Below are 24,080 nucleotides of genomic sequence, written 5' to 3' on the forward strand. Positions count from 1 at the left end.
CCCGCCACCCCACCCCCCTCGGGGATTCGCTTTTTTCGTAACAAAATAGCAAAGCTCCGGATGTTCCGCAGCCCCGGCCGCTCACGAGTGGAGGGTCCTGGGGCCTAGGACGGTGCTCTGGAGAGGGAGGCGCTGGCGGGCCGTGGAGAGGCCGGGTCCGCAGCCGGGAGGCGCGCGGGGGTGGGCGCTGCAGCCGCGGGTTGTTTATCCGGAGTACGGAGGGGAGGGGGGAGCCTGGAAACCGCCCCGTGTCCCATTTCCTCCTCTTGTTTTCGCTCCGGATTCTCCATGTTGGACCCAAACTGAGGAGCCCGGAGCTGCTGCCGGGGGATCGGGGCCGGGGGCACCCGGGGAAGCCGCTGCCCGGGCCGCCTGCCCTCCGTACAGGCCGCCTCCCTTCCCGGCCCAGGGAGGAAACGAGAGCAGGGATGTGAACAGCTGTGGGAGTCCGAGTCTCGGGAGCCGGAGCCGGAGCGGGCCCCCGCCCAGGCCCCCCAGCCCAGCTCAGCCTGCGCGCCTGCCGGTCCTCCCGCCCAGCCAGCCCGGGCCCGCGGGATTGTTAGATGGAACACGGCTCCATCATCACCCAGGCGCGGAGGGAAGACGCCCTGGTGCTCACCAAGCAAGGTAGGGGCAGCAACTTCCCAAAACTTTGCGTCGCCCCCGGCCGAGTGGGGGGTTAGCACACCCCGGAACCCGAGTCTGGGTCCCTGACCTCCCAGGGATTAGAGCCGGCGATTCCGACCCGACTCTCTATTCCATCCGCCCCCGCGTCTCTGTCCGCACTCAGACTCCCGTTGGGGCTGCGCGGGGCCCGGGCTGCTGGCGCCCGAGGGGGATGGGCGTCATCGCGCAGCTGTCACCCCGTCCTGCACCCCCTCCCCCCGCACGGAGAGACTGAAGAGTAGCGCTCGAAGCGCGAGTCACCCGCGTCCGTCCCCCTCCTGAGTTGGGAGGTGGGGTCGTCACTTTCCCACACGATGGCGCGCAGCCGCCCCAGGGCCACGGGGAGAGGGGTGGGGAGGAGGACGGAGGGGTCCCGAGCTGGAATGGAGCCGGAACTGGAGTCCAGCCCTTCCCAGCGCCCCCCCCCCCCCAAGTCCGAGGTCGCTCTGGCCGCGGGCGGTGACGGCGTCCTGCGGGACTTGGGACCAAGTTCACCGCCCGGAGGCGGGGGCGGCCGCGGTGGGGGAGGGGCCGAGCCTGCGGGACCCGACAGGCCCGCCCGCGGCCCTGCGCGGGGCCCGGGACCTCGGCGGCGCGGCGCTCTGGCCCGGCTCCCTCCTGCCGCGTTCGCTGAGCCTTTGGGCCGGACCCCGAGGCCCGGCCGGAGCCCCTCCCTGCCCCGGTGCGCTTCCCCGGGGCCGCGGCTGCTCACACACAGCGGCGTTTGTTTAGCCCGGGAGCGGTGTCCCTGGTTACATAATTCGCCGGATGGCATCAGACCCCGACGTGTTTCTGAATCGCGCAGCGAAAAAGTGCGAGTTCTCCGTGGGCAGCAGCTCGCGGCCCCCGCCTTCCTGAGGGTCAAGTGGAGACGCTAGGGGGTCTCGGGCCCTCTCTGGGGTGGTCTTGGGGACGGGAGCGGGGTGAGGCCGAGGCCTCTCGCGAGGGCGGGGAAAGGTCGCGGCCGGAGGGTGGAATCTCTCTTAGTTTGATCACTCGAAGCCCCGAAACTCTTTTTTCTCCTCCCCCACGTTCCTCCTCGAACCTTGAAGAATGTGTCTAAAATAGCGGACAGAAATTTCTTTGGGGAGTAAGGACTAGAGTCGGGTTTTTTGTTGTGTTTTTGTTTGTTTTGGTTTTTGGGGTTTTGTTCTGGAAAACTTCCCCCGACTGGGGCCACCTGGCCCTGCGACTGGGGAGAGCACGCTCTTCGTACCAAATCCCGAGCGTTCCTGCCCTTCCCTGGACCACCCAGAATAGGACGTGCAGGGCCAGTACTGCATTTGAATATATTGAGGCCTAGACCCTGGTGGGGGGCCCGTTGCCCATCCTCACTATCGCCCACATCCCCCTATTTGGAAACATTAGTCAGCAGCTCACTTATTCCTGGGGTTCACAGTCCCAAGTAGCTCCCCAACTTGCCTAGGGGCAAGCTGATTTCTGGAGTGGAATGGGTTGGGGGGGCAGTGTATACTTCCTGCGTGGCTTGTCCTTCCTTAAATAAGCTTGCCCTGGGGAGGGGGAGAGCCTAATCAGATCCCAACCCCCAGAAAGCCCCTGCTCCCTGTGCCCCGCCTTTCTGGCTGCATCACTAACAAGGCTGTGTGACCCCAGGGGCAGCTTCACTTCACCTCTGCTGGCTGCCCAGCTGTGCTGAAGCCTGAAGGGGGGAGGCGTTCTGTGTTGAGAACTTCACTCTGGCCTGTTCCCAGTCTCATCCCAGGAAAGGACTCCAGGAGGTAGCCAGAAGTGAAGAGATTTGGGTGTGGAAGGATTCCAGAGGGGTCCCTGTTAGTGACACGTGGGAAGAACCATCCTGTGCTTGCCTGCTCTGGTCCTCCTCCCGCAGAGGCTCCAGAGGGTGCCTTCCTGGTGAGGGACTCACACCAGGAGTGAGAGAGCAGGACTGCTGAAGGGGCGTCTTACATCAGAGCGGCAAGTTTCAGCCACCAGGGCGGGGAACAGAAGAGGTGACAGCAGGAAGCAGAGCAGCCGACTTCTTGACAGTGTTCAGGTGCTCATGTTGGTTGGATTTTCTGGGAGTTACGTGTTTTGTTTTCTTTTTTGTGTGTGGTTTGTCCTTCAGACTTATCCCTGGAGGAATCTGAATTTTCAAGCCAGCAGCCATGGGTCTCTCTCTCCATGTAATTTGACTGCGTTCCGGAGAAGACGTACTATTTTCCTGGGCTGCTTGGGCACCCAGCAACCAGCAAGCCAACTTTCTGAGTCTCTCATTATTTACAAATCCTGCATCGTTTTTTTTTTTTTGTTTTGTTTTGTTTATTTGTTGTTTCTTTTAAGCGGGGGTGGGGAATAGATGTTTTAATGATCTCCTTCAGGAGTTCCTTGCTGCCTGCACCCCCCCCCACCTCCCCATCATCCCATCTCTCTGCCCTGTCTCCCTTTGGAAAAAGGGGAAGGGGGTGTGATGCAGTTTATTAATAAGTTAATTTCTAGAAAAAAAGAACAAATTGCTCCCAGCTTGGGTGGCGTTTTAGTGAAGTTGTTTGCCATTGCAGGGTTGTTGTTTTTGTTGGTTTTTTCTTTTTCCTTCTTAGCATTCAGTTCTTGGAGCTTGAAGGCTGGCTGGGTGTGTTGATGATTCAAAAGTAATTACAGTAAGGAAAATAGAACAAAGTTGCTGAAAGTATTGATGATAAAAGGACCAAAATTGGATCATCTTCCCAGACAGATGGGTGAAATGGCTTCCTGGTACAGCGAGGACAGGCTTGTGTGTAATATCAAAAGTAGAAAAGAAAAGTTAGTATCAGTTTGGCCAGAGAATAGCCATTTATTAAGCCTCACGCAAGGGTGTAGCCCCGTTGCTGGGAGGTTGTGCCACGCGCTTTGGAGTTAGATGGGGGAAAGCTCGAGAAAACTGGACCAACCCGTAACTCCCAGTGGGAGAGGAGAGGGTGGAGGCAGCCTCCTTCCGAGCTCACTGTGACCCACAGGTCCTGCGGGGGAGTCAGGGCCTTTCTTGTTTTCCATGAGACCTGATGACCCTTCTGTCAGGGAGAGGCGAGGACGCGGGGAGTCGTCTTCTCACACGTGAAACTGCGCAGGTGCGAGTAGCTGACCATCCCTCCGAATCAGGGCGATGGCGCGTGTTTCTAGCTCTCGCTTTCTCCCCATGACGGAGAAATTCTGCCTTACTCTCTCATGAAGAAGCTCAAGCCCCTTTCATCACGGTTGCTAGCGCAGAGCAGGTGCTGTTGGGGCTTGCTTCCTCAGTGGCTCTTGGGGGGCCCCGGGTGCGGGTTTAGGCTTGGGCTCCTCTCCTGTCCCTGCCCAAGCTCAGCCTCGGCCTCTCGGGGGCTCTGAGGCTCCCCCAAGGCTCCTTTGGAGTTTGTCCTCCATCTCGGAATGGGGTAGGGCCTGGGTGGTGCCGGAGACGCTGGGTTTGCTCCCTCGGGAAGACCCCGGGCAACTTCCCACCGCCCCAGGCAGGAGCCTCTGCGGCTGCCTCCCACTTGCAGAGCTCTCGGCCAGGCCAGTGCAGAGGCCGGTTCATCCTCGCGGGCACCATCCGTTAGGGTCGCGGACTTTGCCGCAGGGGTGACTCCTGTAGCAGTCGCTCGTCTAGCCGAGGAGCCCTGCTGCCTTTCCGTGGGGAGTTAAACGATAGCAGGGTACGGGAAGGGACAGGACAGACAGCATATAAATGTATACAGCTTCACGCACAGGTGTGTATCCCTTCCTCTTCCTCCTGGGCCCTCTTCCTGCCGGCTTCTGGGTCATTTAGGCTAGTGTCTTTTATTCCCATCTTGGGAAGTTTGGTGTTTGATTGGGTGAAATGGGAAGGGGTGGAGGGCCAGGCCTGGCCGCAGTTGAAGTGTTCATTGTTACTTCAAAGAATTGTTCCAGGAGGAAAAGTTAGTCGCTTCAGGCCTGAGTGCACATCCCTACTTTTCCTATTCACAGTGAGACTTCACAAATCATTTTAGTGTTGGGAGTGACTTATCTGTAAAATAGGAATATAGATATTTACACTTCTGTAATACTTAGTACTTAGGAGGTGATTGAGAAATGCTAATGCCCTTCTTTTTTACACAGCTAGACCACCGCTCCTCCTCCTTTCCCCCAAGGACACGGTGCAAACAGCACGGGGTCATGTGGGTTTTATTGTTAAAGACAGGTGGCTGGGGGTCAGAGGGGACACTGATGTGGGGGCTTGGGCCTTCTGGAAGGATCAGCCTCCGAAGCTCGCAAAAGCCTTGCTGCACAGACCCCTTCTTTGTGCCGGTGTGACTTGGGATGGGATTTTATCTGCACTAATGCAAGCAGCGTGTGCCTTGGGGCATTTGCCGCTCTGCCTGGCGCCTGGGCATCTGGGGGTGGGAGGAGGCCAGGGGGCCGTGCACCTTCTGTGAAGAGTCTCTGAAGTCGAAACCTTCAAGCAGTTGCTCAGCCTCTCAGAAATGGATACAATGAACACTTGAGACAACTGTGTGCTGCGTTCTCGCCCTGGCTGCATTTGCTTTGAGAGTTAATGGACCCAGTGAGATTCACATTTCTTTTAGGGAATTCTAGTAACAAGGAGAGAAATGAAAAACTGGGGTTGTGAAGAGTAATAGATGTTCTTAAGCGGTGTCTTTGCTGCTGTGGTTTTGGGGTACAACATCGAGAAAGCAGAAAAGCAGCATTAAATTGCTTTTCATCCTGTCTCGGGCCAGCCTGCTTGCGAAGCACAGAATTAACTCACTTGTCTTGGGGTCATGGGGCTGGGTGTGGCCCTGACACGATCCCCTCCCTCTTCTGAAATGGAGGCATGGTTCCCAACTGGGATGTAGATGAGCTCATTAACATGTACCTCTTCCGAAGGAACTGGTAGAAATCAAAGTGGAGAAATTGACTTAGAACTGGAAGCCTCTCTGGACCAGAGGCCAACTACAACAGGGTTTCTTTGTCCAGCAAAGTGCCCAGCCCTTTCGGGTCCGTGTGCCTGCTCCAGGGCTGTCGTTACAGAACGCGTACTCCAGGGAGCACCCACTTCCCTCTAGGCAGGAGCTGTGTATGTCCTGTTTTATGGGTCAGCTATTCTAGGGGTTATCCTTGAACCTGATCTCTGAGTAGCCCTCCTGACACTTCCTTTCCCTTCCTAGGTGCTCCTAGTCCTCCCCTCCGCCCCCTAAAAATCAGACTTTGCTCTTACTCCCTTTTTATTCTGTACCTTTTTTTTTAACGTGTGAATAGCTTTTGCATCCTGTATAATTTGCTCTTCCCCACCTGCACTGTTCTCAAGGAACAAGTGTGGCCCCATTCCCAGTGAGAGCCAAGCGGATTCATTGGAAGGCGCAAATCACCTAACACAGGCCTTTGGAAATGTCTTCCCAGTGTGGTAGGTCCCAGCTCTTCTGTTCCCGTAGTAGAATGGGGCTGGGGCCCCTCCTTCACAGGAACAGAAGCCTGTAGGAGAAGACCCCAGGCTTGGGTCTTTTAACTCAGTGATAGAGAGAGCAAGTACTCCTAGAGGGAACATCAAACCCTAGGGTACGAATCCCCTGGGACGTGCGGAAACACTGAGCCAGTGAGATATGGTGGGGAAAGGGACCAAGGGGACATTGGCTGAATCACTCTCCAGTCCTGGAAGGGTTAGTCAGGGACCACTGGCAACCTTTAGGCATTGGCCCTCAGCCAGGGACACACATCAGGATCTCCTGTGACACTTACTAAAAATACAGACCCCACCTGGGTCCTGCCGAATCAGAGCATGAGCAGGTGGGCCAGGCATGTGTGTGTTCCAAATGCTCCCTATGATTCTGACAAGTGTCCCTGGAGAAGAGCCAGGTAAACACAGCAGTGGCCCCAACTGCCTGCTTAGCCCTGAGCAGGAAGAGTGCCCTGGAGGGATCCAGTTTTGCTGTTTGTTAAAGGTCCTGTGGGTCCTAAAGGGGAGCCCTAAAGTTTTCTGAGTGCGAACAGACAGAGTAATGGTTCTCACCCAGTGACGACCACGGACTGTACAGCACTTACCATGGGCCAGATACTGTTCCCAGCTTTTTACATCTAGTATCTCACTTAATCCGCCTACTGACGTGTGAGATCGGAATTAATCTCTGCTTCACAGATGAGGAAAACCTCAGCTTAGAGCTGAAGCCCCTTGTCCGAGGCTACATGGCTGGTTAGTGTCAGCCAGGACTCAGACTCCAGGTCAAGCGCTACCTGTGACCCGCACGGCCTTTCATTTGCTTTGTGCAGCCCCACTTTTTAAGGTAACCTGAAGCCACCTTGTAAGACCCTGTAGTGTAGACCTTTTTCCGTTGACCTGTGAGGAAACTGAGCCTCAGAAAGGTTGTGCCTTAGGCGAGACCACAGAGCTGTTGGAGAGGCTGAAGTGGGGCGAGAGCTGGGTTTCTTGACTTCTGCCTCGGTGCTTCGTCAAGTGGACACACCTAGACTGGTTGGCTGAGCCCAGGTGAAGCTGAGGGGTGTGGCAGGAGCAGGTGAGTTTCCATGGAAGTAAGGCAGTCTCCCTGGTGGATTCCTTCCAGTCCTTCTGCAGAGGCCAGCCACTGGAGGAAGAAGGAACTGGTTGGCCAACCTCAGTGAGAATGGGGGAGAGAGAGACAGTGTGTGTGTGTGTGACAGAGACAGACTGTGATTGGTTTTTGTGGAGTCCCAGAAAAGGCCAGTTTCCAGGCTTGGCCATGCCACTACCTCTGTGTGACCTCTGGAATGAGAAGAAATCTCTATGGTCTCCTCCAGTGTGAACATTTTGAGATTGAGACTGAGATTAGGTTATGAAAGTACCTTGCAGTTAATGACTAGCAGTTGACATTAGAGCCAGGACATACCCTCAGCTCCTTATAGTTCTCATAGCTCTGTGGAGTAGGTAGTGTTAGTCTTCCCACTTCACAGGTGAAGAGACTGAGGCCCAAGGCCACACACCTTATATAAGCAGAGCCAGGACTTAAAGCCAAGTCCATGGTGCTTTGTGTAACCACTATATTGTTCACTGGTTGGGGGAGAGGTGCTTGAGGGTCCCTTTGTCGTGTGCCTTCACTGCTTTTTCTGCATCGCACGCGTGCATCTGTCCCCAAAAGCGGGCTTACATAGCTGGAGGGGAAAGAGGCACTGGAATCTTCATGGCTTTCCACCAAATCCAGCATTCCAGGAGTCAGCCAGAGAGCCAGAGCAAGAGCTGAAACAGCCAGCGTGAAGGCGTTCGTGTCCTGCCTGGCAGGTTTCTCTTAGCCGCCCAGCCTCCCGCAGGGGCCTGCCCCCCACCTCCTCCTGGGGAGAGGGAGGCTCGGGTGGGCAGGTGTGGTTTCCAGGCCCCCACAGTGACATCTCTGCCCCCGCTGGCATGCATGGGGCGAGGCCTCCCACAGAGGCAGGAACAGGATCCAGCCCTTCGGGTTCTCCTGGATGGAAGCTCTGGGCTGTCTCAGCTGCCTCTGTGGGCCATCGATCACTTCCTGACATCCACTGAGAGCCCTCCGGCGTGGGGCTGGGGGCCAGGCCTGCTGCTGACACTTATGTGAGGAAACAGCCCCTCCCTCCCTCGTCCAGGACCTGTTGCTGCTTTGGGGAGCCCCGCCCCTACCCCAGCATGTTTTCGAAATATGATTTTGTTTGGGCTTTTTTTTTTTTCTTTAAGATTTATTTATTTGAGAAAGAGAGAACAAGCAGGAGGGGCAGAGGGAGAGAATCTTAAGCCGACTCTATGCTGAGCATCAGGCTGACATGGGGCTTGATCTCAGCACCCTGAGATCATGACCTGAGCTGAAACCAAGAGTCTGTCACTTAACCAGGTGTGCCACCCAGGTAACCTGAAGTAGGACTTTAAAGTATGTTAGAGTGACCTGGGAGGGTGTTTTGGCAATAACTTGTATAATGTTGTATAACTTGATCTTGTTTCAGAAGTTGCCAGGAATCCCCTGCTCCCAGAGCAGTCCTTCTTGAGGGAACATCCCTAACATTGAGGCCCTGCGTTGAGATCAGTGACCAGCTTGCTGAGGGGACAGGGAAAGGGCAGGAGGCAGGTAGCTAGTGACCTGTAACCCTGCTCCCCCACCCCACAGGCGGCATTTAGGACCTAGGACTGAGAAAAGCCTTCCTGTCTGAGAAGAAAGGGAGATGAAGGAGCCCTCCTGCCCAGAGAAGGGGGGACTGTCAGGAGACGAGGCATGAGTAAAACAGCCTGAATGCTGGCCGCAGGGAGGGCCCCAGTATAGAATGTGCTGGTGTGAGCTAAACAGCATGGCTAAAACTACTTTTAAAAGTCCGCGCTCTCAGATTCACAGCTGCCGTTGGAGTTTTGGGAGCTGGTGCTGAGCTGAGCGAGGCCCTTTCTGCCTTGCCACCTGAAGAGAAGTGTCAGCACTTGGGCATTGTGGGCACTGGTATACCCTTCCCATTGTTTCCAGTCTTTTCTGCGTGGGGGATGTCTAGGCATCCCTCAGCCTCATGTTCCCCTGCTGACTCACCTGCTGGTCCAAGGAGCCCTTCCGTCCACCTGGCACTTTAGGGCCTGTCCTTAGCCAAGGCCCAGATGCCCCTTGCTGTGGACCTGGGAGGACTCCTCTCTGTGGGGAGCCCCAGTCAGACGTGTCTTGGCTGCAGGGCCCAGGCAGCTGGCCAAGAAGGGCCGGAAATGCTCCAAATACTCTCCTTCCTCCAATAGCTGAGGGGAGGGAGGCCCCTCAGAGAGGCCATTTTATAGTGATAGCCAGACTAATCCTTTGCTATGGGGGGATGGGAAATGGTGGGGAAGGAAGTACTTCTGAGGGAACCGAGAAAGCATCCTTCTACGTGAATGGGCTTGTTCAAATCCGATTGCCTGAGAGCTTGCCTTCTGCCGGCTCCCAGGCGGATGTGTGAGGAGTTCCTTTGCTGGGACACGAAGCTGTGTTGTTGGCAACAGTGATATCTGAACCTGACCTTCAGAAGAAGGTTAAAAATAGTGTTGTCCTGGCAAAGCCAGTCTCCGTCTGTGGGGGGGGTGTGAGTGCGCGTGTGCGTGTATGCGCATGCGTGTGCGCGCTTGCAGACCTGTACGCGCACCAGCTGAGCGGCGTCCCCATCGGGTGCTTCTTGGGGGCAGCGGTGGTAGACAGAAGGGGAGAGGGCACTGTTCATCTCAAGTGGAACAGCCTCACCTGCTTTGCTGTGATTTGCAGGCTGTTAGCAGGGGTGTTTGCAAGCTGGAGAGCAACTTGCCTCGGGGGCTTGGAAGTAGTGTAGGGGTTTTGACTTTCTGAAACCTGCTCGTGACCAGAGTTCTTTGGCCCCTTTCTCACCTCTCCTGTTCTTGAGCTTCAGTCACCTGCTGGGGGCGGGAGGGCCTGGATTTCCTGTTGCTGGCCTCCTACAGTAAGGTCCGGGGTTGCTAACTAGCGGTCATCTGCCCTTAGATAATTCAGACGAGCACAGCGCTTAGCTTTAGAGTTTGCACAGCACATTACTGTGCAAACGGCCAGTTTTGTTTATCCCTCCATTCAGGAGTGAGGTCTTGGTGTTATCCCAAGTCGTGGATGAGGAAACCAAGGCTCAAAGAGGCTGCGTGTCGAAGTCAGGCCCCCAGCCCAGGGGATCCTCAGAGCGGGGGGTACCTCCCATGTTGCCCCTCCTCTTCACAGCCTGCCTTGGTAGGAAATCTTGCAGCAGGGAGCTTCCTTGTTCTCCGCCGCCTGCTCACTTTCTTCTTGAGCCACAGCTCCCCTCGTTCAGTCTGTGCTGGTCCTCTCTGACACTCGGCCCCAGACCAGATGTTTGGAGCAGAGAGAGCAGGTGCATATCAGCAGCTGGGCAGGAGAGGAGGGGCGTCCCCAAAGCGCGGGTAGCAGGAGGAGTGAAGGAGGGAAAGCAGCTGGTTGTGGGGCTACATGGCACCCAGTGGAACCCTGCCCTTCCTGGTTGGGAGACCGTGTACCACAAAATCCCTGAGGGCCTGTAAATCCTCTTGTGCCTGGTGTTCCTGTCCTGGGAGGGGGGCCAGTGTCCTCCCCATCCTACACGGAGGGGTTGGGGTGGCCTGCACCTGGCTGCCAGGGACACAATACTGAGTGCTGGCTGAAAGGAGCCCTTTGAAGGGCTCTTTGACACAAGTTTCAGATCCCACTCTCATGAGTGTTCCCCCTCATCCTTAAACCCACTGAACAAAGCAGGTCTTGGTCCAGAGCTCCTGTTCCAGCCCCTACCCTTCCCCCTCCCCCATTGTCCTCTTGATTTCCCAGAGGTGTCTATCAGTCAGAGCAGGCGCAGGGCTGGGATGGGGGTGAAGCAAGCCGTGGAGTGGAATCCCAGAGCCTGTACTGTTTTATCCCTTGCACCTTTCATAGTCTGCGCAAGAGGGCAGCTAAGAAAAGGGCTGGGCCCCAAACTAATCCTTTGCCGTCCTAGCCTAGAGAGGAGTAGAGCAAACATTCTAAGAGACTGAGAACGCCCCACCACCTCCCTGGTGTTGTAGGAATAAATATACATGATGCCCCTGAGCCTGTCAGAGTGGGTAAGAGCTCTGGCTCTGGGTTAAGGCAGATCTGGGTTCCAGTCCTGCCTCTGCTGTCCTACTACCTTTGTGACCTCGAGCAAGTGGCTAACCTCTCTGCTTCAGTTTCCCTTCTGTAAAATGGGGAATTAGTGCCTACAAATGGGTCTGTAGTGGGGATTAAATGAGGTAATGATGTCAAGTGTTCTGACACAGGCCTGGCACAGCATCAGTTCCCAGTAAACGTGACTGAGGCCCAGAAAGACTTAAGTCGCTTGCCACAGGTGCTCAGCTCCTTTGGTGCCCACCTTCGTGTCGTCTCATAAAGGATGCTTTTCTGGGGCGCCTGGGTGGCACAGCGGTTAAGCGTCTGCCTTCAGCTCAGGGCGTGATCCCGGCGTTGTGGGATCGAGCCCCACATCAGGCTCCTCCGCTATGAGCCTGCTTCTTCCTCTCCCACTCCCCCTGCTTATGTTCCCTCTCTCGCTGGCTGTCTCTATCTCTGTCGAATAAATAAATAAAATCTTTAAAAAAATAAAAATAAAATAAAGGATGCTTTTCTGTTCCTGCCTCTTCTGGGTTGTTGCACACCAGTGAAGGCTTCCCTGGGCCCCGACTCTGTAGAAGTGACAGGGCCCGGAGTTCTCAGAGTCACTCTCTCAGCCCATCACAGTCGCTGAGCCCCTGCTGTACACAGGCCCAGAGGCTGGGGGACGTACTCCTCCAGGAGCATTGCAGGCCCCATCAGCAGGCAGCCGTGCTGAGGGGAGGCCAAAGAGGCCGTGGTGGGGTCTCAGAGGCAGTGTCCATAAAGGTAAGGAGGACAGACAGCCTGGAGAAGGGCTGTGGGAAGTGGGGCCCCAAGAGAGGGACATGTGGAGTGTTGACCTTGCTGCTGTGGGCCCAGGGTACCCTCCGCAGGCGCCACAGCTCTGTGCTCTGCTCCGAGCACCTGCCCCCAAGGTCAAGGCATTTGTGGTCTCTGAGGCCCAGGAGCTGCCTGGTTACATTGTGTTTGTGAGAAGACCTTCGTCCCCTGCTGAGTCCCAGCCAAGCTGAGGAGCCCCTCCCCCCGCCCACCAAGCTGTGTGGAAGGCGAAGGGCCCCTGCCTGTTGGGCCTCCCGCAGTGGCACCAGGAGGCCTCTGTGTGGCCCCCCGCTGCCCCTTTCACCCTCCTGCCTCTCAGGATTACTTAGCCTTCACAGCGGCTGTCGCTAGGATGCTGAGTGCGTTCTTGACGGCCTCTCTTCAGGAGAGGCCCGGGCTGTGTGGCCTCTTAAGAAAGGCTCCGTGCCCGGGTTAAGCCTGTGATTGTGGTTCTGCGTGAAGCAACCATAAACCAAAGGAAAAGCGATGGTGCGGCGTGGGTCTCGGAGCTTTGTGTCAGCGTCCGCTGGCGTCCCCGGCCCCGAATTGACTGTGGGCCGTACGGCACCTGCAGGAAGCCCTGGGCGCTGCTGCCTGCCACTTGACTGACTGCCGCCCCGCGGCCAGTCCCTCCCCCTGGTCATGGCGAACAGAGTGTGGTTTTCTCTCCTCCACTGCAGGGGTACAGGCAGCCTGCACCTGGGTGTTAAATGACCCTCTCACCACCTTTGCAAGGGCCTCTGTGCTCGGACTGAGCCCTGCCTTGCTTCTGGGTGGGTGCTGCCACATTGCCTCCCCCTTGCCTTCCTAAAGGGGACAACTCAGGGCAAGCCGTCCTTGGTGCCACATTCTGTTTGCCTGTTTAACCCCCACAGAGACAGGTGTTTCCCGATTTATTTTCTGTTTCCTGCACAGTAGTTAGTCCCGTGTTGTAAGGTGAGATGGGCTGAGCTTAAGCCTCAGGCCCCTCCCGCCCCGGCGGAGAGACCTGTGGCTGGGGACCGCTCTGGCGGCAGTTACGTGGCGCCACCTCCTGGCCACAGTCCCCGTCGTTCCTCCGTACTCTTGGTCAACAGTTGCCAGAACTGTTCTGAACAGTTTACAGTTCCTGTAAAAGCAAAAGGCACTTGAAAGATATTCTGAAGTCTGTATCTGGTTGATCCTGTAACGGCCATAGCTGCTTGTATCAGCCTGGCTTCTCTGGGGCTGCCTTTCCAAGCCTCCTATTCGAATGGCTTTGTATTTCCAAAGCCTGAATTACCAAGGCAGGAATGAGCAGCTGCAGTCTAGAAGCCGGGCCATCGGTCTAGACCCCAGCGCCTGGTGTGTTTCCCAAGGGGTTGGCATGCCTTTGGTGTACAGGTCAGGCCTCACACCTGTGAGGGGAGAGAGGAGGAAGGACAGCGGCCAGGGGAGTGGAGGGGAGTGTAGCCTCTTCTGTTTTCTCATCTCTTGTCCCCGGCCTGGCCTCAGCTCTGCTGCCGCTGACCCAGCACCTGGGGAAGCTGACCCCGAACAGAACCGCAGCTGCACTAACGTGAAGGAGCCTAGGTGTCTCCCTTGTCTAGAAGAGCTGGTTCTGCGAAGAAGAGAACCAACCAGGGCTGGTCAGAGGGGCTTTTGGCCTTGGTAACTTTTACTGTTGAGGGGACCCTCAACGTGCTGCTACCAGAGTGGTGGGACCCCTGGATTCTATACCTGGCCCCATCTTTGCCTCGCCCCTTCTCTGCCTCTTCATTTCCCAAACCAGAGAGTGGTGATTGCTGCCATTCCTGCTTTAGAGAGATGTTGGAATACAGCGGCGCCCTTCACCGTGGACTGTATTTGGTGGTCTGCCAAGCACGTGCTGTGTGCCCTGGTGGGGCTTACAGGTGGGCGGGAGGTGGGCACAGGGTACCTGTGGCCAGAGTGGCCCTGTAGCTAACGCCTCCTCGTTTCCTCTGCTCTAGGCCTGGTCTCCAAGTCCTCTCCTAAGAAACCTCGTGGACGGAACATCTTCAAGGCTTTTTTCTGCTGTTTCCGCGCCCAGCATGTTGGTCAGTCAAGCTCCTCCACTGAGCTCTCCGCGTACAAGGAGGAAGCCAACACCATTGCCAAGGTAGCTAGAGGAGGGTGGTGTGTTGGCAAGGAGGGGCTGCTGTGGGGGCCCTGCAGCAGTGGCACGTGGGCAAGGTAGTCTGCCCTGAAGTTGAAGTCTCAGAGGCCCCTCCTCTGTCCTTTCTGTCACCCTCCATCTCCTTTCTCCCGGCTCTCATTGTGATATGGGCCGTGTGGCTCTCCGTGTAGTTTCCGAGGGCCCCTGTGGGCCAGACCCTTCCAGGTTCCAGGAACTGTGCAAGGCGCTTTGCGTGTATTGTCTCATGGGATACAAATAGCCCTGCAGGGAGGTTCACAGAATAGTCCCACTTACACACCTGGAAACTGAGACCTGGAGGGTCTGTGTAGCCCCTGAAGAGTTAACGGCTAATAAATAGTGAGAGTCTGAGCTCCAAGCTCTGTGTTGGTTGTTGGTTGTGTACTGTGCAAAGCTGTCTTCCAAGTACGGGACTTCCCGGGAAGCAAGAAATTAAAATTCTGCCACTCTCTCGATACCCTCTTCCAGCCCTCTCTTCTGTCCTGGGGGGCCGTTGGAAAATGTGTGGGTGTCTTTGAGCCTCACAGTGAGCAAAAGGTACGTCTGGTATTTCAAGGGTGGGGGCAGCCCAGACCAAAACCCCATCTGCACCCAGTGCCATTGGTTACTTCTTTCAGAAACCCCAAGGTCTAGCTATCCTTTTTCTCTCTCAAACGAGGCTGAACACGTGTGTCAGCGCATTATCCAGTAGGGGGAAACCTGTAAATAAAGTGCAATATGACGGTATTGTTAGCAGTTGGTTTTTACGAAGTTCACGATAACACGGAAAAGTATTGATTGCAACATGAAGTTGAAAAGCAGAATGTGAAATTACATATTATGGGGGGGAAGCTGCTAAAACGGACTTGAAGGAAATACACTAATATGCCAACGTTCAGTTTTTCTAAACGCTAGGATTTCCATCTTTCTGCAGGGTTTCCCTTAAGAACACACATCACTTTTACAACCCTAACATTTTTATTACTAGCAGAAGTCCAGGGAAGCCTTCTGACCTCTCTGTACTCCACTTCCCCTCACGTTTTAGGACTCACAGTGTGGGTTCACGTTGGCGTACGTGATGTTTTATAGGGGCTCAGCACCCTCCCCCAGTTTGTACCCCCACAAAAGAGTATATAGAAAACACACCACAGTGAGGAGTTCCGATTTTTTTTTTTTTTTTTAAGATTTTATTTAGGGAGGCGCCTGGGTGGCTCAGCGGTTAAGCGTCTGCCTTCGGCTCAGGTCATGATCCCAGGGTCCTGGGATTAAGTCTCACATCGGGCTCCTGGCTCAGCGGGGAGCCTGCCTCTCCCTCCGACCCTCTCCCCTCTGGTGCTGTTTCTCACTCTCTCTCGCCCTCTCTCAAATAAATAAAAGTAAAATCTTAAACAAAAAAAAATAAAGATTGTATTTATTTGCCGGAGAGAGCGCACAAGCACAAGCAGGGGGGAACGGCAGGCAGAGGGAGAAGCAGGCTCCCCGCTGAGCAGGGAGCCCGGTGCAGGGCTCCATCCTAGGACCCCGGGATCGTGATGTGAGCCGAAGGCCAACACTTAAGCGACTGAGCCAGCCAGGCGCCCCAGAGGAGGGGTTCCGACTTTGGTTCTGCCTCGGATTCCATGTCCCTGCGTCAGCTACTGGAGTTCCCTGTCCCTCAGTTTGGCCGACAGAGAGGCAGTGGCAGCTGAGAACAGAGACACTGCCTTCTCCATCCTTCATCAAACCTGATGTTGAAAGGCAGCCCCGGTGTTTCCCCTTTCCTGTCCAGCTAAAGAGGAAAAGTCACTTTGGGGGCTGGCTCAATCAGTAGAGCATGAGACTCTGGAGCTCAGGGTCATGAGTTCAAGCCCCACATTGGGGGTAGAGCTTACTTAAAAAAAAAAAAAGGTCATTCTTTTATGTCAGAACCTTCCAGGGGGCTGGGGTTTTGCAGAGAAAATGACCCTCTGGGCCTGAGGCAGTAGCAGTGGGCTTAAGCTAGGACGGCGTTGCCTGGTGGACACTGACTGCCTCCTTTTCTCCCACAGTCGGATCTGCTCCACTGTCTTCAGTACCAATTTTATCAGGTATGTGAATCAGACAGGGTACGTGGTCAGAAGCCCCAGACCTGTGATCATGTCAGGTGATGCCCTCATTCTTCTGTGCCTGGCCGGCGCTGCCTTGGGAAGCTGTTTGTCCCAGATATTTGCCGAGGGCCCACTAGGTGCAAGGAGTTCGAATTTGGGGGGATAGCTGACCTCCATCCCATACCAGTCCTGGCCTGCATCTCAGCGTGCAGATCATTTCATAGTCCAATGGGGGGCAGGAGCTGAGGAGCCAACTCTCTTTCTCTGCCTCTTGGTCTTCAAAGGGTGCCTCTTCTGGGATGAAGCTGGGGGTCTTCTATGTCTTGCGATGACCCCGGCCCTTCCCAGAATTCTACTGAGGAGAACACTTGGGCTTTCTTGGTGGCAGACCTCAGCAGTCTGGCTCTGGTTTCAGATCCCGGGGACCTGCCTGCTCCCAGAGGTGACAGAGGAAGATCAAGGAAGGATCTGCGTGGTCATCGACTTGGATGAAACCCTTGTGCATAGCTCCTTTAAGGTAGTCGCACACCTGGAGTTGTTCCTACGCGCATCTCCAGCTGTCTTGCGTGCCTGAGTGCAGGTGCTCAAGGGCAGCCTGAAGCTCGGGGCGGGCTGGGGGCCGCTGGCATTTTGGCCACGCTGGCGTCACAGGTGCTCAGAGGCCACACTGAAGAATGTGGAGTAGGAATCCCTGCTCACCCCAGAAACTGCCCACAGTCTTCGTCTGCCCCTAGTCATGTAGCCCAGAGAGCTGCCAGGGCTCTGGACAGGGCAGGCCTGTGAGAGGGTTTGAATCCGCCTTGGACCTTGTCTCCCTCCGTTCTGTCAGGATGTCTGTTAATTCAGGAGGGCCCTGAAACTCTCGCAGCTCAGGTAGAATCGGGGGTGGCAGTAAGTAGGGAAAACGAGGAGGGGATATTGTGCTCCTTAGTGGGATGGTGGGAAGAGCTTCCTGGAGTCTCTGAGATCTGTTCCTTCCCAGCCTTCCCAGGGGACAGTGCGGTGGCCGTGGCAGGGGCTGCTTGTCTCCTTCCCACCGTGTTGACCTCATTAACTTCTCCGCCTTCCAGCCGATCAACAATGCCGACTTCATAGTGCCTGTAGAGATTGAGGGGACCACTCATCAGGTGAGCTGCCCGCCAGGCCACAGCCAGCCCAGAGGCATCGGGCTCCCCACCCCCGATGCGCTCCGTCAGTGGGGCCCTCTCCTGCCACTTCCGCCTCTCCTGCCACTTCCGCCTCTCCTTTATTGGTTCCTCTCGCGCTCAGGGCTTTCTGATCTTAAAAACAATTCAACCTCTCGTCCCCCTCTAGCTGTCGTGATGTTTCGCTTTACAGCCAAGCTGTTTAAAACTAAATATTACTCATTAAGAGTAATAGCTGTCATTTACTGAACACCACCTCCTAGCCGCAGTGGCCAGCGATGTTAAATGATTGCGTTTTCTCTAATCCTGAAGAGCTGGGGTCTCTGCCTGTCTTCTCTCCTCCCTGTGCCCACCCACTCCATCTAGCCAGGGAATTTCCTCCTCCCCCTGGCATCTCATCTTCTGTGAAGCGTCTCCACCTCCCCTCCCTGTAGGTCCCTGCCCTGGATTCTGCCCCAGTAAATGCTGTCAGAGAGCATTTAAATCCTAGTAAGCTCAGGCTCTGGCCCTGCGTAACCTGCTCAGTCCATGGTCATGCAGTGTTGATAGTGAAAAAGCATTTACTCCGAGTGCTGGCCTGGAAGGCCTGCCAGCCGGCCTGAGAGGCGGGGACCGGCTGGAACAATGCCTCGTTGGTCCCGGTACCGTTCGCATGGCCTGCTGGGATAGAAGACTGCCTTGTAGGGAATGTGGGAATTGAGGCTTCCCTGAGGAGTCACCACTACCCTGTGTCCCTTTGAAGCTTTCGTCCCCAACACCACCGGCCTCCCGTCTGAGGCGACATCAGGCCCAGCACCGCCCCTGCTCAGAACCAGGCTGCCCTTCACATCCGGCCGAGGTGATGGAGGTGCACAAAACCTGCAGAGGGGAGAGGAAGGCATATTTGCACACGGGCGGATATGCCAGTGAACTCCTGGTTGACAGGGAGAAGCCTGCCCCATGAGAAAGGGCTGAGATTAAAATTGGGGGGCGGCTATAGCAGAAGGCGGGTTTTCAGCAGAGTGGGGACAGGATGCCAAGCTTGAGGAACAGCCAGGAGGAGGGAGGGACCTGTTAGAGGTGGAAGCAGTGGCACATGCAAGGGAGCCAAGTCGTGGCTCTTCGGAGCAGAGGGTTTCTGCTGCAGAGCCACAAGGGGCCTGGAGAGTTGGTGGCCCGTTCAGGCCACCTCCAGGGAGAGAGAGGCATGGCAGGCATGTGTTGTTGAGCAGGGAGTGACGTGGATAACGAGTTTTGAAGGAATGCTTCTCGTGGCATCGAGGCTGGCTGAGAGGGGAAGATCCTGGAGGCAGGGAGGCAATAGAATGCAGAGCGGTGAAGGCCATGTAGCCGACGAACCTTTGAGGCCAAAATGTGCAAGATTGGGAGAGGCGGGCATGAGTGTTAGGGGTGGCTGACTGGGCAGGCACAAACGGTGGGGCACGAGAGCAAGACGTACAGGGTGTCTGACCCGCAGTCACTGAGGGAAAGAGTCACTTCTCCCTGGCGCATTTCAGAGAAGCCGTGTGAGGGCGTGAGGTTTCACGAGTGTCTGCGACCTTGCCTGATGGTGACCTAGACACTGTCCCGCCAGAGCCAAGGACAGGAAGCTCCCACAGAGGCTGTGGCTGGATTCAAGTAATCCAGGATAGGCTGTTTCCGTCTGTGAGGCCTATTCTTGATTACTTGTTTCTGGAGGCAGCTGATGGTTCGCCGCCTGAAACCAAGATGGCTTCTGGGACGTAGGCGTGTGCGTTTCTTCCTTAGCTGGGTCACGGTTGGGCCGCCAAGCCCGCAGAAGCCTGGTGAGGAGGTGATAGCAGTGTCCCTGTCTGTGGGGCAGAAGGTTTCCAGGGTGTAGGGGCCCGACAGTAAGGTGCGACCCTGCTGGCCACTCTGTGGAAGTGGGGACGGTGACCCCTGCTGTGTGTCTCCCCCTCACGGGGGTGCCTCCAACAGGCCTCTCTGCTTTTCCTCAGGTGTATGTGCTCAAGAGGCCTTACGTGGATGAGTTCCTGAGACGAATGGGGGAACTCTTTGAATGTGTGCTCTTCACTGCCAGCCTGGCCAAGGTACCTGAGGGCGGGCCGGGGGTAAGGAAGCAAGAGCGGCCGCGGCGCTGCGTGGGGGGCCCGGCAGAGGCCGCCGGGGGAGCCAGGACTGCATCCGGACAAAAGCATCCTCTCTGCTCCTAGTACGCCGACCCAGTGACGGATCTGCTGGACAGGTGTGGCGTGTTCCGGGCCCGCCTGTTCCGGGAGTCCTGCGTGTTCCACCAGGGCTGCTATGTCAAGGACCTCAGCCGCCTGGGAAGGGACCTGAGGAAGACCCTCATTCTGGACAACTCTCCCGCCTCTTACATCTTCCACCCGGAGAATGCGGTGAGTGGTCCAGACACACGCTGCAGCACCGGGGAGCCCCTGCCCCGCGGGGGGAAGGGAGTGGGCAGTGGAATCCAGGCTTCTCCAGAGGAGCGTACCACCCAGCTGCCCCGGCCAGCCTCCTGGGGCTCTGGGCCAAGGGAGGGAAGCACTGGCAGGCAGAGTGACGCTGCCTTTTCCCTGTGCCAGGTGCCCGTGCAGTCTTGGTTTGATGACATGGCGGACACTGAGCTGCTGAACCTGATCCCGATCTTTGAGGAGTTGAGCGGAGCAGAGGACGTCTACACCAGCCTTGGGCAGCTGCGGGCCCCTTAGCCTTCCCTGCTTCCGAGCAATGGCCATCCCAGTAGGGGACTCCCCTCCACTGTGCCTTTATGCTCAGCCTGACGGAGCAGAAGCCGCGGCATCTCCCCAAATGGGGCCTGGAAAGGACGTGATCGCAAGGGGCTTTAGGACAGGGTAGATGCGAAGTGGGCACGTACCAGACCAACGACCCCCAGAGCTGCCTGCTCCCTGAGTCGGGTTCCCAAATGTGAGTGTGTGTGTGTGTGTCTGTGTGTGTGTCTGTCTGTGTCTGTGTGTCTCACCCTGAACTGTGGCCCCAGGATATAAGTATTCAGGTTGAGGGAGAAACTGAAAGATTGAGACTCCCCAAGTTAGTCTGCCTCCTCTCCGGTCACCCTGAGAGCCCTTGAGCTCAGTAGGGATGAAGACGTTGAAGGCTCTATTGCCAAACCCATGGCCTTTCCTCAGTGTTACAGGGGTCATGCCAAGGAGAAAGGGCGAATCAGAGGCTGCCTTCAGGTGTCCCAGGCACACGTTTCTGAAACCTTTCTCCAGCCAGCTACTGCAGACAGAAAGACCACATTTCTGGAAAGATGAAAACTTGTTTCCAGAACCAGTAGCCCCAGCGGCCATCAAGTCCTGTGGTCTGAGGGCTGCACCTGCCTCCAGCCGAGTGCCTGGCATGGGCCCTTTCTGTGTCTCCCCAAGGCTTGGGCGCAGCCTGCCTTCCTCATCACCTGGCCATAGTCTTGAACCTGCGGGGAAGGAGGTCTTCTCTGTGCCCTGGAAGAGGACAAACAACATTTCCGTTCTTCTGACTCTGTTTTAAAATTCTCTTTCTAAACACGGAGTGTTGGGCCTGTTTGTTTCTGACAAAGTTGCAGTCCTGGGCCTGAGATGAATGTGGGAGGCCCTAGGGGTGCAGGGAGGAGGAAAACCCCCAAACCATGAATGTGTGTGTCCCCTTGGCTTGTAGATCAGCTGAGCATGGGACCGTGTCCCTCAGTCTGCTGCTCTTCAGGGATTCTCTGCTGGTGCTGGTGCGAGGACTTCTGCTCCAAAGTCTGGGAAGGGCACTCTGAGCCCAGCCCCTCCTGTTTCTTGGGCAGGGCTCTTTCCCGTTGTGTCTTCCCCCAGGGCCTGGCCTAGGTCTCTCGCTCTCTGCTCCTGTCTTGTCCCTCCTGGGCTGATTGCTTTTTTGCTCCAGGGCCTCAGAGACATTCCTGCTTCTCCTGGGCTGAGGGAGTGGGGCGCTCATCATTTCGTCGCCACCCTAATGCGCATGCCGTCTGCCTCCGGTAACAGGTGTAAGCGAGCCCTTCACACACGTGCGCTTTGCGGGTCTCTGGCTTTCGGAGTTTCTTAGTAGGGAATGCTTTAAAAAATCGCCACAAAATGGAAGTTTCCTGAGAATGGAAAAGGGGACGTGCTGCTGTAATTGGGAGCACAAGGGCCCCCCCAAAAGGGAGCCCCACCCCAGCATCACTGCCTTAATCGTGGCCTTCCCTGGGGCTGGTTGGGGTTCGCTCCTCTTCGCCCTTCCTCCCTCTCTCCCTCCCTCCTGGGGTTCTCTCCTCTTCTCCCTTCCTCCCTCCCTCCCATCTCTGCGTTGCCTGGCGGCAAGGGTCACAAAACATTTGTGAGTTGCTTCAGGTGTGAAGACTCCGCCCGACTCAGGACTCATCCCTATTACCCTTTTCAGTGCCCACGCTGGGTCCAGCCTGAGGAGTTGGCCAGTTTTGAGCAAACCAGGTGGCGGAGCAGCAGCTTGGTGTTCTGAGAGGCCGTGGGCTGACTGGCATCTTTCTCTAGCGTTGTGGTACCACCTCCCCTCCTTGTCCCAAGGTCGTATGGCCTTGTCTTTCCCACTGGTGTCACAGAAGTGGAACAGAGTCCCCGAAGCACGTGTGGTCATTTCCCCCAGTATCGTTCCCTGGTGCCCCGGGGCTTTACAGGTAAAGGAAGAGGGCTCCAGTGCTAGCCAGGAACGATACCTCCTGAGGGGAAGCGGGAGCTTCTGATCCTAAGGCCCTGTCTAGGCCTCTATCCTAATGCTGTGGAAGGGGCCTCTCTCCCAAGCCCCACCCTAGGGGTTAGCCTCTGGGCCACATCTGCCACCTGGGCCCAGCCAAGCTTTTCTGACTAAATAAGCAATAAGAGGCTCTAAGCTGGTCCAGTTCTAGGACCCTTTCTGCCCTCCTTTGGGTCTCCCATGTTTTTCCCAGTGAAGGAAGACACTTTGCCCACCCCCTTTCCTATCAGGCTCATCCAAATTCTCCGCGTGTGACTTGTGACTCTCTCCACCAGGATATCTTGGGGGGTGTCCCTGCTGCTGCTGCATGAAACCCCTGCTCTCTAGGCCTTGTTCCCATCAGAACCCTGCCCTGCCTGACTACAGGTCCTTGACAGGGATATCATTCCCTCTTTCTCCCTTCTCCTGCCTTGGGCAGAGAAGGAACTCGGCCAAATAAACCTAACCAGGGTCCATCCGTGTGGACCAGAGCCAGCCTGAAGTCATTATTTTGCTGTCTGGTTTCCAGTTTCACAGGTGTTAGGGGTGAGTGATAATTGCCAAACTTGCTCCTAGGAGGAATCTGGCCAGACTCCATTTTGGAGGAGGGCAAGATTGGGAGGGAAGCAGGTTAGCCCAGAATCTGTTCTGGGGCTTCCCATCAGCCCTTCCCATTGGAGGCTGTCCTCAGGAGGCAGTAGGCCACTGTGCCTGCTCAGCCCCAACTCAAGCCATGCCCAGACTCTGCCACCTGCCAGCTTCAGTTCTTTAAGGTGCCTCTTCAGGGACACAGTGTGTCTCTCTGATTGGGCTTCTAAATCAAAAGCCTGATGTTCGTGTCCCCCTCATAGGGGGAGCTTTGGACACAGGACCAGTCTGGAAACGGTCAAGGGAAGGGTTTCCACTCTGCACATTGTAGAGGGGACACTCTGTAGGCCCGTGGGGCCTTTTCTCTAGAGAGGTTGAGTAAATACGCCTTCAGTTAACCCGGGACCTTCTGTTTAATTCTCTTCTGCCTCCCAAAGATTTTGACCGTTTTGTAAGTGTATAAACTCACCTCTGTTAAACAGTGGCCCAGAAGCATCTTTGTGCTAAAAGCATGGGAAGTCTATAAAGGCAGTCATTCCCTGGGAGATGCATCCCATTCAGATCTGCCGCCCCTGCCCTGGTCCTGAGGCCTCATTCAGGAGGGCAGCCCCCACGTAGGGCTGGCCCGTATCCCATGTCTTGGCCAGGCCAAGCGTCTGTGGAAGGTAAACCTCTTTTCCCCTCCAGGCCTTCAGTTGGTTACCATTGTTGTTCCTCAGTCATTTTTTGTAAATTGGGATTGGTTTTGTCTTTTTTTTTTTTTTTTAATGCCGATAAATACTTGCATTTAAGCAGAGGAGGGAAGGCAGGGATGTGACCTGCTGTCCCATGCCCTGCTGTAGGGCTTGTCCCTGGAGCAGACCCTCCTCTTTGGGCCCCATGAGCTTTGCTTATAGTTATCCCCGGTTTGACACATTCCACGTCCTGCCACTTCCCCCCTCAAGATGCCATTCGGAGGGCAGGGGACCTGCTTCCCACTGTGACTGGGCTATGGGACTCTGACTACCTTGCTTACAGATTCATGGTTTGATACATTTGTTGTATTCAAAAACTTGAAATATAGGACGCCGTTAAGTGTCTGTTTATATTTTTGGAATATTTGTATTACTTACAATTAATTAATAAAAGCAGGTTTAAAAAACCTATCCAGAAATGGGGGCTGCTTCCTCAACCTGCTGTCGTTCATTTGGGCAGTCTCTGGGCACACACTCTTCCCTTGCCACCCTTCGTGTCAGGACAGAGCTGGCGCACCCAGGCTGGGCAAGCTGTTGCCTCTGGCAGAGACCAGCTGCGGACTCAGCACGGACTGGGCTTCTGCTCAAGGTTACAGAAGTTGGACTCCATGAGCTCTCTTCTGCCCCCATTTGGAACCAACTCCATTGCCATCCAGGTGCTTAATAAGCATACACTCGGTGTCCTATTGACTTCTGGGGACAAACCAGAAGCCCCGAAGTACTGGGAGTCTTCATTCTTCTGTGCCCCTTACCGATTCTCCCAAACCAGGATCCCTAGAACTTAGAGCCCAGCAGGGTTCTCGGCACATAGT

General features: G+C 55.8%; 1 protein-coding gene across 1 annotated transcript; it reads left to right on the plus strand.

Moving 5' to 3' along the window:
• The first annotated feature begins 276 nt into the window (after positions 1 to 276).
• CTDSP2 (CTD small phosphatase 2) lies at positions 277 to 23,679 on the plus strand. Its single transcript, XM_045789720.2, has 8 exons — positions 277 to 627; positions 13,916 to 14,064; positions 16,107 to 16,145; positions 16,561 to 16,662; positions 17,216 to 17,272; positions 19,249 to 19,341; positions 19,465 to 19,650; positions 19,840 to 23,679. The coding sequence occupies exons 1-8, from the start codon at positions 564 to 566 to the stop codon at positions 19,963 to 19,965; spliced, it is 816 nt and encodes a 271-aa protein (XP_045645676.1). The 5' UTR covers positions 277 to 563; the 3' UTR covers positions 19,966 to 23,679.
• The last annotated feature ends 401 nt before the right edge of the window (positions 23,680 to 24,080 follow it).

This window comes from Ursus americanus, chromosome 17 (assembly GCF_024610735.1).
Source record: "Ursus americanus isolate L20-20 chromosome 17, mUrsAme1.1.p, whole genome shotgun sequence".
Taxonomy (NCBI): Eukaryota; Metazoa; Chordata; class Mammalia; order Carnivora; family Ursidae; genus Ursus; species Ursus americanus.